This window comes from Rhineura floridana, chromosome 2 (assembly GCF_030035675.1).
Source record: "Rhineura floridana isolate rRhiFlo1 chromosome 2, rRhiFlo1.hap2, whole genome shotgun sequence".
NCBI lineage: Eukaryota > Metazoa > Chordata > Lepidosauria > Squamata > Rhineuridae > Rhineura > Rhineura floridana.
Genome location: NC_084481.1, coordinates 2894176 through 2907770, shown reverse-complemented (window position 1 = coordinate 2907770; position 13595 = coordinate 2894176). Strand labels below are relative to the sequence as shown.

At 42.4% G+C, this 13595-nt stretch overlaps 2 protein-coding genes and 1 non-coding gene across 4 annotated transcripts in view; 2 read left to right on the top strand and 1 right to left on the bottom strand.

Annotated features, from left to right (window-relative positions):
- Positions 1-1103, bottom strand: part of MCM3AP (minichromosome maintenance complex component 3 associated protein) — a 97412-nt gene extending 96309 nt beyond the window's left edge. Inside the window, exon 1 of one of the 2 annotated variants that reach the window (XM_061607629.1) lies at positions 869-1103. The gene's annotated coding sequence lies outside the window, so the exon portion shown is untranslated. Of the gene's footprint in view, positions 1-301; positions 393-868 lie in introns of those variants that run through there. The other variant, XM_061607630.1, reaches the window with a different exon arrangement.
- Positions 1104-1227: 124 nt separating this feature from the next.
- On the top strand, positions 1228-1332 carry LOC133378642 (U6 spliceosomal RNA). Its single transcript, XR_009761076.1, has one exon. It is a non-coding gene; the product is annotated as a U6 spliceosomal RNA (small nuclear RNA).
- Positions 1333-2141: 809 nt separating this feature from the next.
- YBEY (ybeY metalloendoribonuclease) lies at positions 2142-13353 on the top strand. The gene is made up of 5 exons (XM_061612838.1): positions 2142-2328; positions 6801-7090; positions 9887-10018; positions 12953-13021; positions 13218-13353. Exons 2-5 carry the CDS (start codon positions 6881-6883, stop codon positions 13302-13304), a joined length of 498 nt encoding a protein of 165 aa, XP_061468822.1. The 5' UTR covers positions 2142-2328; positions 6801-6880; the 3' UTR covers positions 13305-13353.
- The last annotated feature ends 242 nt before the right edge of the window (positions 13354-13595 follow it).

Below are 13595 nucleotides of genomic sequence, written 5' to 3'. Positions count from 1 at the left end.
ATGCATGGAATAGCGGAACATCAATCAGCTGTTGCAGGGGAAGCTTCAGGGGCCAAGAGCTGTCAGCTGGAGCTCCCCACGCTACAGCTGATCGATGTTCCACTTTTTGGCAATTTTCGCTTTACGAACCTGCCATATAAGTGGGGCCCTACTGTACTCTACAGAGGCTTATCCTCTGATCCTTTCTCCTATCCCCTTTGATGGAATCTGTATTGATACATTATCTACCATGATAAATGAGATATGAGGGCAATGTAAGTCAATGACAAGAAAGAAGGCAGGTTAAGCTTTTATTTCTTACTTTTCAAGGCCTAATTTTGTGGTAATTGTGCATCTGGGTTATGGTCACTTCAGATCACAGGTGGGAGCCTGCAACGGCTGAATGTTCTTCCACACACTCTATGGACAAAGAAGACTAACATGACAAGGGACAGCAACAATGGGCCTTTCTTCCTCACATAAGCTTTTTTATGTACAAGGCAGTTCTTTGGGCATTCAGTCACGTGTGGCGCCGCAGTCTGAACTGACAACAGTCCAAACCAGCCTTTCCCAACCTGGGGCCCTCCAGATGTTTTGAACTACAACTCTCATCAGTCCCACCTACGGGGAGTCCAAAAAAACACCTCGTCGTCTAAAACACCTGAAACACACAACCTCTGGCCCAAACACACGATCGCCGCCTAAGCAAGAGCTCCTTTCTCAGGAAGAGGATAATGATTTTTTACTTTGTAATAAGAGACGGCTAAGAGCGGAAAGAGGCAACCAAACTGCCCCCAATCGACACAAATCATGCTTAGCCAGTAAAGGCCGCATGGCTTGCTGGCCAGCAGTCCCCCCTCCCAGCTCCGCATTCAAGCCCAGAACCTACTTCCGTTGCCAGTGGCACATCCTCGGCTCAGCATCATGTCGAAGAAGCCAGAAAGAGGGTGCCTCTGAGAGTGTGCATTGTCCGCACCAGTATGTAAAAACAAGCTTAAGCCCAGAATCTCCCTAGGCGTAAACAAGCCACTTCCGCGAGAAGCGGCCGACTTTCACACAGCACTCCCTGCCTTCTCCTTCCAAGCAAGCTACTATCAGGAAGTGACGTATCGCCCACCGTCAATCGTCACTATCTCGCTAATTGTGCGAAGCTGAGGCGCTCGCCCACGCCAGACGCATGCGCAAAGGGCAACACCCCCGCTGGCGTGGAAGAACCAAAGAGATAGAGCAAGAAGCTAGAGTCACAAAATGCTCGCTTCGGAAGCACATATACTAAAATTGGAACGATACACAGAAGATTTGCATGGCCCCTGCGCAATAAACTAGAACTGTCACTAGAAGCTAAAATGATGAAACTGAGGTTATCATACTTTGGACACATAATGAGAAGACATAATTCACTAGAAAAGATAATGCTTGGAAAAACAGCAGGGAGTAGAAAAAGAAGAAGGCCAAACAAGAGATGGATCGATTCCATAAAGGAAGCCACAGACCTGAAGTTACAAGATCTGAACAGGGTGGTTCATGACAGATGCTACTGGAGGTCACTGATTCATAGGGTCGCCATAAGTGATAATAGACTTGGAGGCACATAACAACAACAACAAAGAGTCACAAAACTAAGCTTTCCAATATTTGACTACAGATTCATAACATACTGTATAGGGCTTAATCCGGGTTCACTTTGAACGCCATTTCCTTCTTCCCCCCTCACAGGTGGGGAAATAGGAACTGCCTTATGAGAACAGTGGAGAAATCCAGGATTTTAGTTTAGGTCTGATAGGAAAGCAGCCATCTTCCCCCTCCTCCCCGGAAAAAAATAAAAAATAGCCGGATCTTATTTCATGTGAAAAATGTGTGCTGTGGTTGAAATAGCAACATGTCTGCATTCATGTCAATGAAGTGCAAGGATTCTGCATGCAGGTGGCTGCTGCTGTGTTTGGACTGCGAGCGAGTCGAAGGGAGTAATTTAAGTAGGGTGATTTTTTATATGGGAGAGTTTTGGCTTCAGACTAGTTATTCTACATCTACTGATTTATTAAAATCTTGGATTTCTATATTAAGGATTTTGATTTCCAACCGGAGGCGGGAGGGGAAGTATCGAAAGGAAAAGGAAATGTCTCCTTTGTGACTCTCAACTTTTCCTATCTCTATGTGTCAAGATTGGAAGCTGCTATTGGCCACGAATCCCTTTCCTCCTCGGCATCTTTTCTATGACGAAAATTCTCCGCGCCGAACATCTGTTCGATTTTATACCGCAAATGTCAAAAAGGAAATGTGTTGGAACTGCAACCTCTTGAATTCTCTTGTCCCTGTGAAGGAAGCTGCCCGGTTGGGAAGCAGAAAATGGTATGTTTCCGGGATGAGCGAGTATTATATTCCCCGCGATGTGGTTGACTGTCAGAGGGGGCAGCTGCACTGGTTTGATGCAGCACCTTAAAGAAAACGGCACATCTATTAGTCTTTAAGGTGCCACGGAACCCAGTCTTGGGTGCCGGTTTCTGTCCCTTTTCTATGTATGTTATGTTTAGGAAATGTCGTAAATTGGGGGAATTGAAGTTTCTATAAGGTTAGTGAGCCTGAGATGGAAAGTCCTTGTCTGACTTTGAGTAAGGGAAGCTTGGAGGGTGGCAACAAGGGAGAGGGCCTTCTCAGTGGTGGCCCCCAAATTATGGAATGAGTCTCTTGACGAGGTGCGCCTGGCACCAACACTGTTATCTTTTCGGCGCCAGGTCAAGACTTCCCTCTTCTCCCAGGCATTTTAGCATGTGTTTTAAACAGAGCTTGGAAAAGTTACTTTTTTGAACTACAACTCCCATCAGCCCAATCCAGTGGACATGCTGGCTGGGGCTGATGGGAGTTGTAGTTAAAAAAAAGTAACTTTTCCAAGCTCTGGTTTTAAATTGTTTTTATATTGTTTTAAATTTTAAAATTGTGTCTTCAATTGTTTTTAAAATATGTGTTTTAAATTGTATATTTGTTTTAATGTTTTTGATTGCTATAAACCACTCAGAGAGCTTCGGCTATGGGGCGGTATACTCGAGCTGGACAAAGAATCACGGTCAGCTCATTACATTTATATCTCACCTTTCAGCTTACAAATCCTTTCACAGTGGCTTACATATGATGAAACCACATTTTTGAAAAACTCAGTAAGCACTATCACTATATAAGATGTCATTTGGATCTTTCCCACAGGGCGGCTGGTGGCAGAAATGGCCTTGAGTGAAGGCACTCCAACTTGAGCAGGCTTTTTAATGTTCTTCACTTTTTTTCCTCTCTCCAGAGAGGCATGCTTGATTGTAACTGTTGTTTTCATATGAGAGTCTCCCGCCCTCCTGTATCAGGGAAGGCTCTGTTATACCCACTTATTCTGCAAAACTAAGAATGGTGATTGTTCAATTATGAAAAACACAATTGTCTGAGAATATGCTGTATCATAGTTCAGAGCGTGCCTGCAGCATGTGAAATGACAATATGTATTGTATGGTGTTTTAGTGTCTCTGAAAATGCATGCACATTAGAAACAAGATGCACTCTTACCCATCCAACTGGTAGATTTTGGGCCAGTCACTGCCTCTCAGCCTCAGAGGAAGGCAATGGTAAACCCCCTCTGAATACCGCTTACCATGAAAACCCTATTCATAGGGTCGCCGTAAGTTGGAATTGACTTGAAGGCAGTCCATTTAATTTTTTTTTCAGCTGTGGAAAGAGGGTTGAATTCTGAAGATCAACAATTTGAGCAACTCAGTGTAGAACGGCAGCTGGATTCTTTAGAAAGACAACTTGAGTAACTCACACTAACAAACATTTAACAAGGCATCCCCAAAAGGCCAAACTAAGTATAAACTAAATAATAATTTGCCAGGGACATGCAAACAAAAAAAAAGGTCTGTTCCTAGTAAATAGGTACAATTAGAACATAGTAGTAAAGGATTGGGGGAGTTAATAATAATAATAATAATAATAATAATTTAATTTGTGGGTCGCCTATCTGGCCAATGGCCACTCTAGGCGACGTACAATTTAACAACAATACATTACATCATAATAAAATACATCATAAAATACAATATAACAATAAAACAATAAAACAGTTCCAGTACAGAGTAGTAGGCTATTTGTCGTAAAAATTTAACCCTCCCCGTAAGTCCCAAAGGCCTGTCTGAAGAGCCAGGTCTTCAAAGCTTGGCGGAATACATTCAGGGAAGGGGCATGTCGAAGGTCATACGGGAGGGAGTTCCAGAGAGTGGGGGCCGCCACTGAAAATGCCCTCTCTCTTGTCCCCGCCAACCTAGCTGTTTTAGTTGGCGGGATTGAGAGAAGGTCCTGTGTGGCTGATCTTGTTGGGCGGCATGGTTGGTGGCGCTGGAGGCGCTCCATCAGATAAACTGGGCCAGGACCGTATAGGGATTTAAAGGTTAATACCAACACCTTGAATTGGGCCCGGAAAATAACTGGGAGCCAGTGTAGGTCGAACAACACTGGGGTGATGTGTTCCCGGCGGCGACAGTTTGTAAGTAGTCGAGCCGCAGCATTTTGTATAAGTTGTAATTTCCGGACCGTTTTCAAGGGTAACCCCACGTACAGCGCATTACAGTAATCCAACCGAGAGGTGACCAGGGCATGTACCACCAGTGGGAGCTGCTGAGCAGGAAGGTAGAGCTGCAGTCTACAAATGAGGTGTAATTGATACCAAGCTGCCCGGCTCACTGCCGAAATCTGAACCTCCATGGACAGCTTGGAATCAAGAACAACCCCAAGGCTGCGGACCTGGTCCTTCAGGGGCAATTTCACCCCGTCGAACGCCAGGTCAACATCTCCCAGCCTTCCCTTGTCTCCCACGAGTAGCACCTCAGTCTTATCAGGATTCAACTTCAGCCTGTTCCTTCCCATCCATCCACTCACGGATTCCAGGCACTTGGACATGGTCTCCACAGCAGACTCTGGTGAAGATTTAAACGAGAGATAGAGCTGAGTGACATCCGCGTATTGGTGACACTGCAGCCCAAATCTCCTGATGATTGTCCCCAGCGGCTTCATATAGATATTAAATAGCATGGGAGAGAGGATAGAGCCCTGTGGCACACCACAATTGAGAGGCCAAGGGTCTGAAACCTCCTCCCCCAATGCTACCTGTTGATGCCTGTCGGAAAGAAAGGAATGGAACCACCGTAGTACAGTGCCTCCTATTCCCGATTCCTCCAGGCGATGTAAAAGGATACTGTGGTCGACAGTATCAAAAGCCGCTGAGAGATCGAGGAGGACAAGAAAGGTGAATTCTCCCCTATCTAATGCCCTCCTCATATCATCAACTAGAGCGACCAATGCTGTTTCAGTTAGTCTGGATGTCGTCTTTGGTATCCCTTCCAAGCCTCTGTAAGATGGGATTCTGCAGGAAAAGAAACTGCTTAGGTAGTCAAACTAGTCTCTTCATTATGTTTATGGTTCTAGCCCAGTCTGTTAAATATCTTTGCATGTCTAAAGAGTAGAAGTGATTGGTTGCAACAGAAAATACTATCTGGACATGCTTCAAGAAGGTGGGCAAAATGGGACAGTCCTTCCCTCCTTCTGGCTAGAGGCAATGTCATCAATTTATGCAAGAGAATAGACCTGTGTCCAGTCTAGTCTTAAACTGGGCTAGGAAGAGTAATTAGCTTTGCTTGCTTTGAAGCTTGGGAAGGAGTGGGAAGCTGGAAACTTAACAGGAAGCAGGATTTGTTGCTGTTAATGCTGTGAGCTATTCCATCTTGAGATCAGCCTCTGTCAGGGGTCGCCAACCTTTTTGGACCAGAGGGCACATTTCAAATTTTGAAGGAGTGCTGGGGCACCAGTCACAACATGGCTACCATGAGGGCATTGCATAACACAAAATTAGAGAATAGTCATGGTGAAGCTTTTCCTAGAATTATATTTCCATACTAGAAGAGACTTGACCTGTTGAATTTCTGCCTGCCATGCAGCTGTTAAAGGCATAATAACCCTATTTTCTTCAATGCCAACCCTAAACCAAAGCCTAGGCTGCCATCCTGTACTATCTTACCTAGAGGTAAGAATGTATGAGACGAAATGTATACCATTGTACTGTAAATTAACTATACAGTTAATTCTGGTCTTGAGCTTCTGTAAAGCAGGAGACATGCCTAAGCCTCTTTGCAAAGTTTTTCACATTTACCTTTTTGGGGGAGGGGGATCCTTTAACATTCACCTGCCCTTCTTGGGCAATACTATTTGCAGAAAAATATTATCTGATCTCAGGTGAAAAAGGAAGGGCAAACTATGGAGATTCTACAGACTGGACAGAAGCAGGGAAAATACACTAAAAGGGAGGGGAAAACAGCGGCTCTCCTTGGCTAATAACACTGGCAGGCAAGGTACAGCCAGGCCAGCTCATTTCACAGAAACTGCTTAGAAGGATACCTGCATGTTTTGCTCCATAACTTTCCTTGTAGGAGGGCTTGAGACTTTTTTTTTAAATGAAAGCTCAGGTGACCCCTGGTCTATATGTGCAAATAAAAGCATATATTTAAAAAACCACCAAAGTCTCCAGTGACTTCCATTCTAACAAAACAAAATCCAGTGTGTGCAGGCACTTTTTAAATCTCTTACCTCTTGGAGACTGGTGTGTATGTGTTGCTGCTAGGTCTTAAAGTTTGACTTGACATTCCAGGGTTTTAGCCTCCTCCTCTTCAGGGTATGCATAGGAAAGAGCAAATTTGAGGGTGAAAGGCCAAAATCAGGCTTTGTTGCTAAAGTTCATTGCTGTTATTCAAAGAAACATTATTTAAACTACGCAATTATTCCAATCACTGTCATTCCAGCTGCTGGTCACTATCACTACTGTCTAACGGTTTTGGAAAAATCACTGCTGTGCAGAGCATTATCTTCACCTTTTCATGAAATGAGCCTGATCATACGTAATCTGCAGAGAGCCATCCCTATCAGGAGAGTGCCACTTCGCAAGAAGATAGAGCAACTCCGTTGCATTTTGGGTGTGCAGAGGTTTGATCTCGGTGTGGTCTGTGTTAGTAATAGACACATTCAGCTGCTCAATAGAACATACAGAGGGAAGAATATCCCTACTGATGTGCTGTCATTTCCTTTTCATGAGGTAAATGTTTTGCTTATTTACTCTTCTCCAGTTCAGCAACAGTCTTACGATGCTTGTCTTAACAGGAGACGGAAGAAGACACTAGGATACATGGCAAATGAGTTAAGACCTCAGTATTAACATTAGTGCATGGGGATAATTGGGGACATTTAACAGACAGATCGCAATTGTTAAGACTTGAGGACATCAAAGACCTGGTATAAAAATATTTAGTCTTAAGGAACAGGGGCTAGGCTGTGGCATCTTTAAAAGAAATAGTTTGATTCTACATAAACAATACTCATTTAAATAAACATTGAAGTGTCCCTCTTCCCCAGGAGACATTGATCTGTGTAGGAATAAAGTGATATATTCTTTGTATTATCAGGTTTATTCATGTTAATTTTCTCTAATCAAAACTGTCATTTTTGTGCAATGCCCACAAATGCATAATGACTCCAGATGAGAGTTATAAATAAGGAAACGGGTGTGTGATTCCGCACAATAAACTGTGGCCATTACAAGTGATACACCCATATCTCCAGGAGAGTGTTTTATATGAGATGCAACTGAATTGTATCCAGTCCAGCACTTTATTTGGGCACAGGATACTGTGAAGCATGGTGTTGGCCCATGCCAATAATAGCCGAACTTTGTAGAAAAGAATAAGGGTCCATGCACTAGACAGTGTCTTGCGTCCAAAGAGAACTTTGCGCTGAATGAGATTCAGCGCCATCTTAGGAGAAACTCTCCTGCATATGCAGGTGTATCATTTGCAGTGGTCCAATGCTTATTTTGGGAGGTACACTCCCAGCTCCTTATTATTTTCTACGTAGATACCTGTGGCAGTGTCTTCTACCCCCCAAAAACCCTATTGGGGTGAACATCATTCAGTGTTCTTTTGTAGAGCACTCTCTTCTAGAGGTATCATTTGAGGTCCTGAAATGTGTGAAAAGTGCCCTGAGCATATGCAGAATATTTTCCTCATTGAAAAAATATAACTTGCATACATGCACGTACAGAAAAAGATACGTCAGTGTCAAGGCTTACAGGGCCCATGGCATAACTTTCACACTGGCATGAGCCATAGCACCTCCTGATTTGCCAGCATAATGTGCAATCCGAGAATACAGTCCTCCAAGCCTAACTTTTCCCCACATCCCTCTTCAAGTAGCAGCTAGAAGGTGACAAGAAGGCCTGGGAAAATTCAGGGAGAAAAAAAGGTTTTGCTTTTTTCTAAATCTTTTTTGTTGTTGTTCAATATAAGCAATGCTCATTTAAATAAAAATTGATGAACAGCAAGGATAAAAGTGTCCATCTTCCCCAATGGATCTATGTAGGAATAAAGTGACATATTATTTTTATTACCAGGTCAATTCATCCTTTTTTTTAACCATGGTTAAAAAGTTGTACTTTATATTGTGCAAAGAACTTTATTTATCCATAATAATCCGTAGCTTGGGGGTTCTCCTAGAACCATCTCTGTCACTTGAGGCTCAGGTAGCCTCAGTGGCATGGAGTGCCTTCTACCAGCTTGGGTTGGTGGCCCAACTACGTCCCTATCTGGACAGGGATAACCTGGCTTCAGTTGTCCATGCTCTGGTAACCTCCAAATTAGATTACTGCAATGCACTCTACGTGGGGCTGCCTTTGAAGACGGTTTGGAAACTGCAGCTTGTGCAAAATGTAGCGGCCAGATTGCTAACAGGGACCAGACAGTCTGAACATATAAAACCGATTCTGGCCCGCTTGTATTGGCTGCCTGTATGTTTCCAAGCTCGATTCAAGGTGCTGGTTTTGACCTATAAAGCCTTACACGGCTTGGGACCACAATACCTGATGGAACGCCTCTCCCGATACAAACCCACCCGTACACTACGTTCAAGATCAAAGGCCCTCCTCCGGGTGCCTACTCCAAGGAAAGCTTGGAGGATGGCAACAAGGGAGAGGGCCTTCTCAGTGGTGGCCCCCAAATTATGGAATGATCTGCCTGACGAGGTGCGCCTGGCACCAACACTGTTATCTTTTCGGCACCAGGTCAAGACTTTCTTCTTCTCCCAGGCATTTTAGCATGTGTTTTATACTGTTTAAATTTTTAAATTGTGTTTTAAATTGTTTTTATAAGATCTGTTTTAAATTGTATTTGTTTTAATGTTTTTAGTTACTGTAAACCGGCTTTGGCTATGGGGCGGTATACAAGTATAATAAGATAAATAAATAAATAATTCAAATAACCCCATAATGTACAATGTTAATAATTCTGCTCTACAGCTGAGAAAATAGTCCAATGTTAACTGTTTTTATTTCGATAAACCCCATAGAGTAAGTAAGTTTTGGACTCCAGCAATGCAATCTGATCATTGTGTTCAATGTGATTTACTTGGAAGTACATTTATTTATTCCATTTGGAAGTCTCAGTGTAACTTATAGTGTAAGAATAAACACAAAGAACAATAAACACAAAATATAAAGTACATGCACGTTGGATGCTTCAGTCCTTAGCATATTAACCTGAAAGTAATACTGAAATCATACTTCTGAGTAAAGATGATTAAGATTGTGCTGCAATGCTCATCATTTGTGGGTTGCCAAGCCCACACAATAATGCAGATTAAAAAGGGATGATCCATGTCCCCCTGGTCCAAGTGCAATCGCATTGGCTCCATTAGTCCCATGGGAGCTTAGAAATCAATACTGTTTCAGTGCATGTCATCTCTGCGTTGTCGCCCATTATTAATCCTCAAAAAGTTGTGAAACTTTGAGAATATATATTCTATATGTAATCTGGATTATAGTTGAGACTGGTTCTCTTCACAGAATCTGAGGGCAGGAGATCTACCACAGCCTTGTGATCCAGATGAATACAATTTAGGAGACATTTTTCTAGGAGTAGAATATATCTATCGACAGTGTGAGGAGAATAAGGAAGATTCCAATAGTATTCTTATAGTAAGTATGTGTTTACTAATTCAGTCATCGTACTACGTAAGTTGGTGTTTATTTCCAGAGTTCTGATATGATGGTTATGATGCATAATAATAATAAAAAGATGTTCATTGTATTATTCCAATTATTAAAGGATGTTGGGAAAGAGCATGATAATAGAACGATGAGGAACATTAACATCACCCTCCTGCTGACAGATGTCTTACCTTCCTTCTCATGACCTATTACTGAAATGTAGCAACCAATCAGTTAGCTTAAAACATGTTGATCCTCTTCTTACAAAACAACGCTTCTAGCGTTGTGTATACTATCAGAGTTTCACAAAAAGTTTCCAAGGATCTTCGTGACCAGCTATGGAAAGCTCTCCATGCTCATCTTTCAGCTTACTCACCACTGGGTGACCTTGGGCCAGTCACTGCCTCTCAGCCTCATGAAAACCCTATTCATAGGGTTGCCATACGTCAGAATTGACTTGAAGGCAGTGCATTGTGTGATTGAACCCCAAAAGTCAAATTATGTGGCCCTTACCATAAAATAAATATGGCAGAACTGAAGGGACACATCAGTCAAAGCATTATGGGCATCTGAGAGGCTGTACTTCCTGCTCCGCAGGAAGAAAAACATGGCAAAGTACCAACTTGGCTCCATCCATCAGCTAAAGAAGGAGGGATTGCTCGGAGCTTGCTTTTCCCTCCTCCCTGCTTGAAAGGATACTCCCATTTAACTGGGATTCCAGAACTGAAGGCAAACGCATCAGCCAGGTGACCTAGAGCCAATGGAAAGCTGCACCCTGTGCCTTCCAGGAGGAACATCATGGCAAAGGAGAGATCAGCCTGGCCCCATCAGCCAGTAAAGGAGCTGCTGCTTCTGTGCTAAATTTTAGTAGTATTTTATAGCTGAATTCTAACTGACAAATAGCATACAATATGGAGTTTGCCAAATAAAGAATTCTCCTGTTAACTATGGGTATCTGTGATCTCATTTGCACGAATATTTGAAGCACTGCTCAACCAGGAAGCTAAGTATATATGCCCTTGAACCTAAATAAGCTTTGATTTAACCCATTTATCTTCATTCCTGGAGGCGTCCCCTTTGAGAGTTGCAATAATTTTCTCTATCAATACTGTCATTTTTGTTCAATGCTCATAAATACATGACACCAGATGAGAGTTCTAAATAAGGAACTGGGCGTAGGAACCCAATAAACTTTGGACCACCACCACAAGTGATACACTGATATTTCCAGCAGTATTCTCTTTGAGATGGGATTGAATTGTGTCCAGCCCACCACTAGTTGAGTGTAGGATACTGTCAAGCATGGTGTTGCCCATGCCAATAATAGCCAAACTATGTAGAAAAGAATGAGGGTCCATGCATTACAGTGCAAAGAGACCCTGCGTCCAAAGAAACCTTTGGGCTGGATGAGATTCAGTGCCATCTCATAGAGGACAGTCTCCTGCATGTGTGGATGTATCATTTGTGGTTGTCCAATGCTTAATTTGGGAGGTATACTCCCAGCTCCTTATTCTTTTCTATGTATTTTGGCTGTTAGTGGCATGGGAAGACACCTGAGCCAGTGTCTTATACTCAAAAACCCTATTGGGGTGAACATCAGTATCCTTTTGTAGAGCACTCTCTTCTAGAGGTATCATTTGGTGTCCTGAAATGTGTGAAAAGTGCCTTGAGCATATGCAGAATGTATTTTCCTCATTGAAAAAAAGTAATTTACTTATATGCATGTACAGAGACAGATACGTCAGTGTCGAGGCTTACAGGGCCAATGACATAACTGTCACACAGGCCTGAGCCATGTCACCTCCTATTTTGCCAGCATAAAGTGCAATCACATTCCTCCATGCCTAGCTTTCCCACATCCCTCTTCAAGTAGTTAGCTCCTAACAAATATCATTTCCTGGCAACTCAACCCCCCCCCCTTACGGTCTTGGGCTACAGGCATCTCAGAGCTCAGCGCAGCAAACTTGATCAAGCCACAGCAGCAGAATTGTTCCCAAAATCAAGGAAGAGCAGGAATGGCTTTTCATTTCTGGCCTTCCTTGGTTGCTGAGGAAGGGAGGCTCGCAGTTATGACTTTTTATTTACTGGGAGAAAAGCAACTCTGCTAAGATTTTAAAATGATGCTGCCCCACACATACCTGCCAACATCTCTCTCTCTCTCCCTTTCCCACACTATCTTGGCTAGCCAATCAGAGAATTGTGGTATCGCCCATATCTTTTCTCCTCCATCCCCTTGATTCCCTCATGCATGCACTGTTCCTGGCAAAGATTCGTCACCACAAGCTTAATAAAAAGTAGATGGGTAATGTGTGAAAAGTAAACGTGTTGGCTGCTTGTGTTGTTTCCGTCTTCTACAACAACATTTATGATGTTTAAATTAGACTAGCTTTCCAACTGATTCCAGTTTAAGATACATTATCAGAGAACAAAAAACCCCGCTGATTTTTAATAAGATATTGTTTGGCTTTCTAAACCAAGCCCACTTATTGAGAGAAAAGCCCCCAGTGACTTCTATGTAACAAATTCCAAGTAACGTGGTAGGAAAACCTACTCCTAAAATCACAGAAAAGAATTATAGTGAGCAAAGTGAGGTTCATCATTTTGTTTGTTTCTAATATAATGTATCCCTTGAACACTGAAATGGCAGAATGAAAGTTGATGTTCTCATTCAGGATGCAACTCTTACTTTCAAGTCTGAGCTCTATTCCATCCCTCTACCAATTTTCACAGAGAGCAGGAAAGAGGTAAAATACAATGTACTGCAATAGCTCCCTTGCAAGATGAGGATTGTGAACAGCAGCTTGTTCCCTGCCATGGCATTTTCAATATAACCATTTATTGTGAAGCAAATCTTTCTAACATTGTTCGTTAGTAATCTAGTAAAATTATATGAAGCACTGAAATACTTCTTCCCTTGGGCAGGTAACGATTGCTCATGGCATCTGCCACTTACTTGGATATAAACACAGCACAGAAGCGGAATGGCAACAGGTGAGTATTCTGCTTGTGCTGCAAAATATTAATATTTAAATCATCATTTATATCTACAGATGTTTATATTCACTGAGTGAGAAAACAAACTTTATGCACCTTATGTGCAGAATAAGTAACAGATTCTGACATCAGGCATTATTGTGTTATTTGGAAGGAAATGTATACATTCGCTGTTCTCTTCCCTCTTTTTCAGATGTATGAGAAGGAAGCACAAATTCTCCAACAGCTAAGCAGATTGTCAGGCACAAACTTCCAACCACTGACCAAAAGCCACTTCTAGTGGTTATATCCATATGTTGGCCCACAAATAAAAGACAATGAAGTTCTAATTTGTTTAATAATTACTGGCTCTCTAAACCTGGATGTATTAAATCATTACTTTCACACAGTAAACAAAGTAATAAAGTTACAACACAACTCTCTTTTTTATGTAAATATTTACCATCCTGTAGTTTGAATCCTGGAAATACAGAGGCTCCGTGGGTAGGAGTTTCCTGTGTCTGGAAGATAAGCCATTTGCCTGTTCTGGAAGGGGTTGCCCTCCCTCTAAATGAGCAGATGCATAGTTTGG

Excerpts from the sequence above, each read along its gene's own strand:
- YBEY (XM_061612838.1), top strand. The coding sequence starts at position 6,881 with ATGAGCCTGATCATACGTAATCTGCAGAGAGCCATCCCTATCAGGAGA. Across the intron at positions 7,091-9,886 it reads TGTCATTTCCTTTTCATGAG|AATCTGAGGGCAGGAGATCT; the intron begins GTAAATGTTTTG and ends TTCTCTTCACAG. Across the intron at positions 10,019-12,952 it reads ATTCCAATAGTATTCTTATA|GTAACGATTGCTCATGGCAT; the intron begins GTAAGTATGTGT and ends TCCCTTGGGCAG.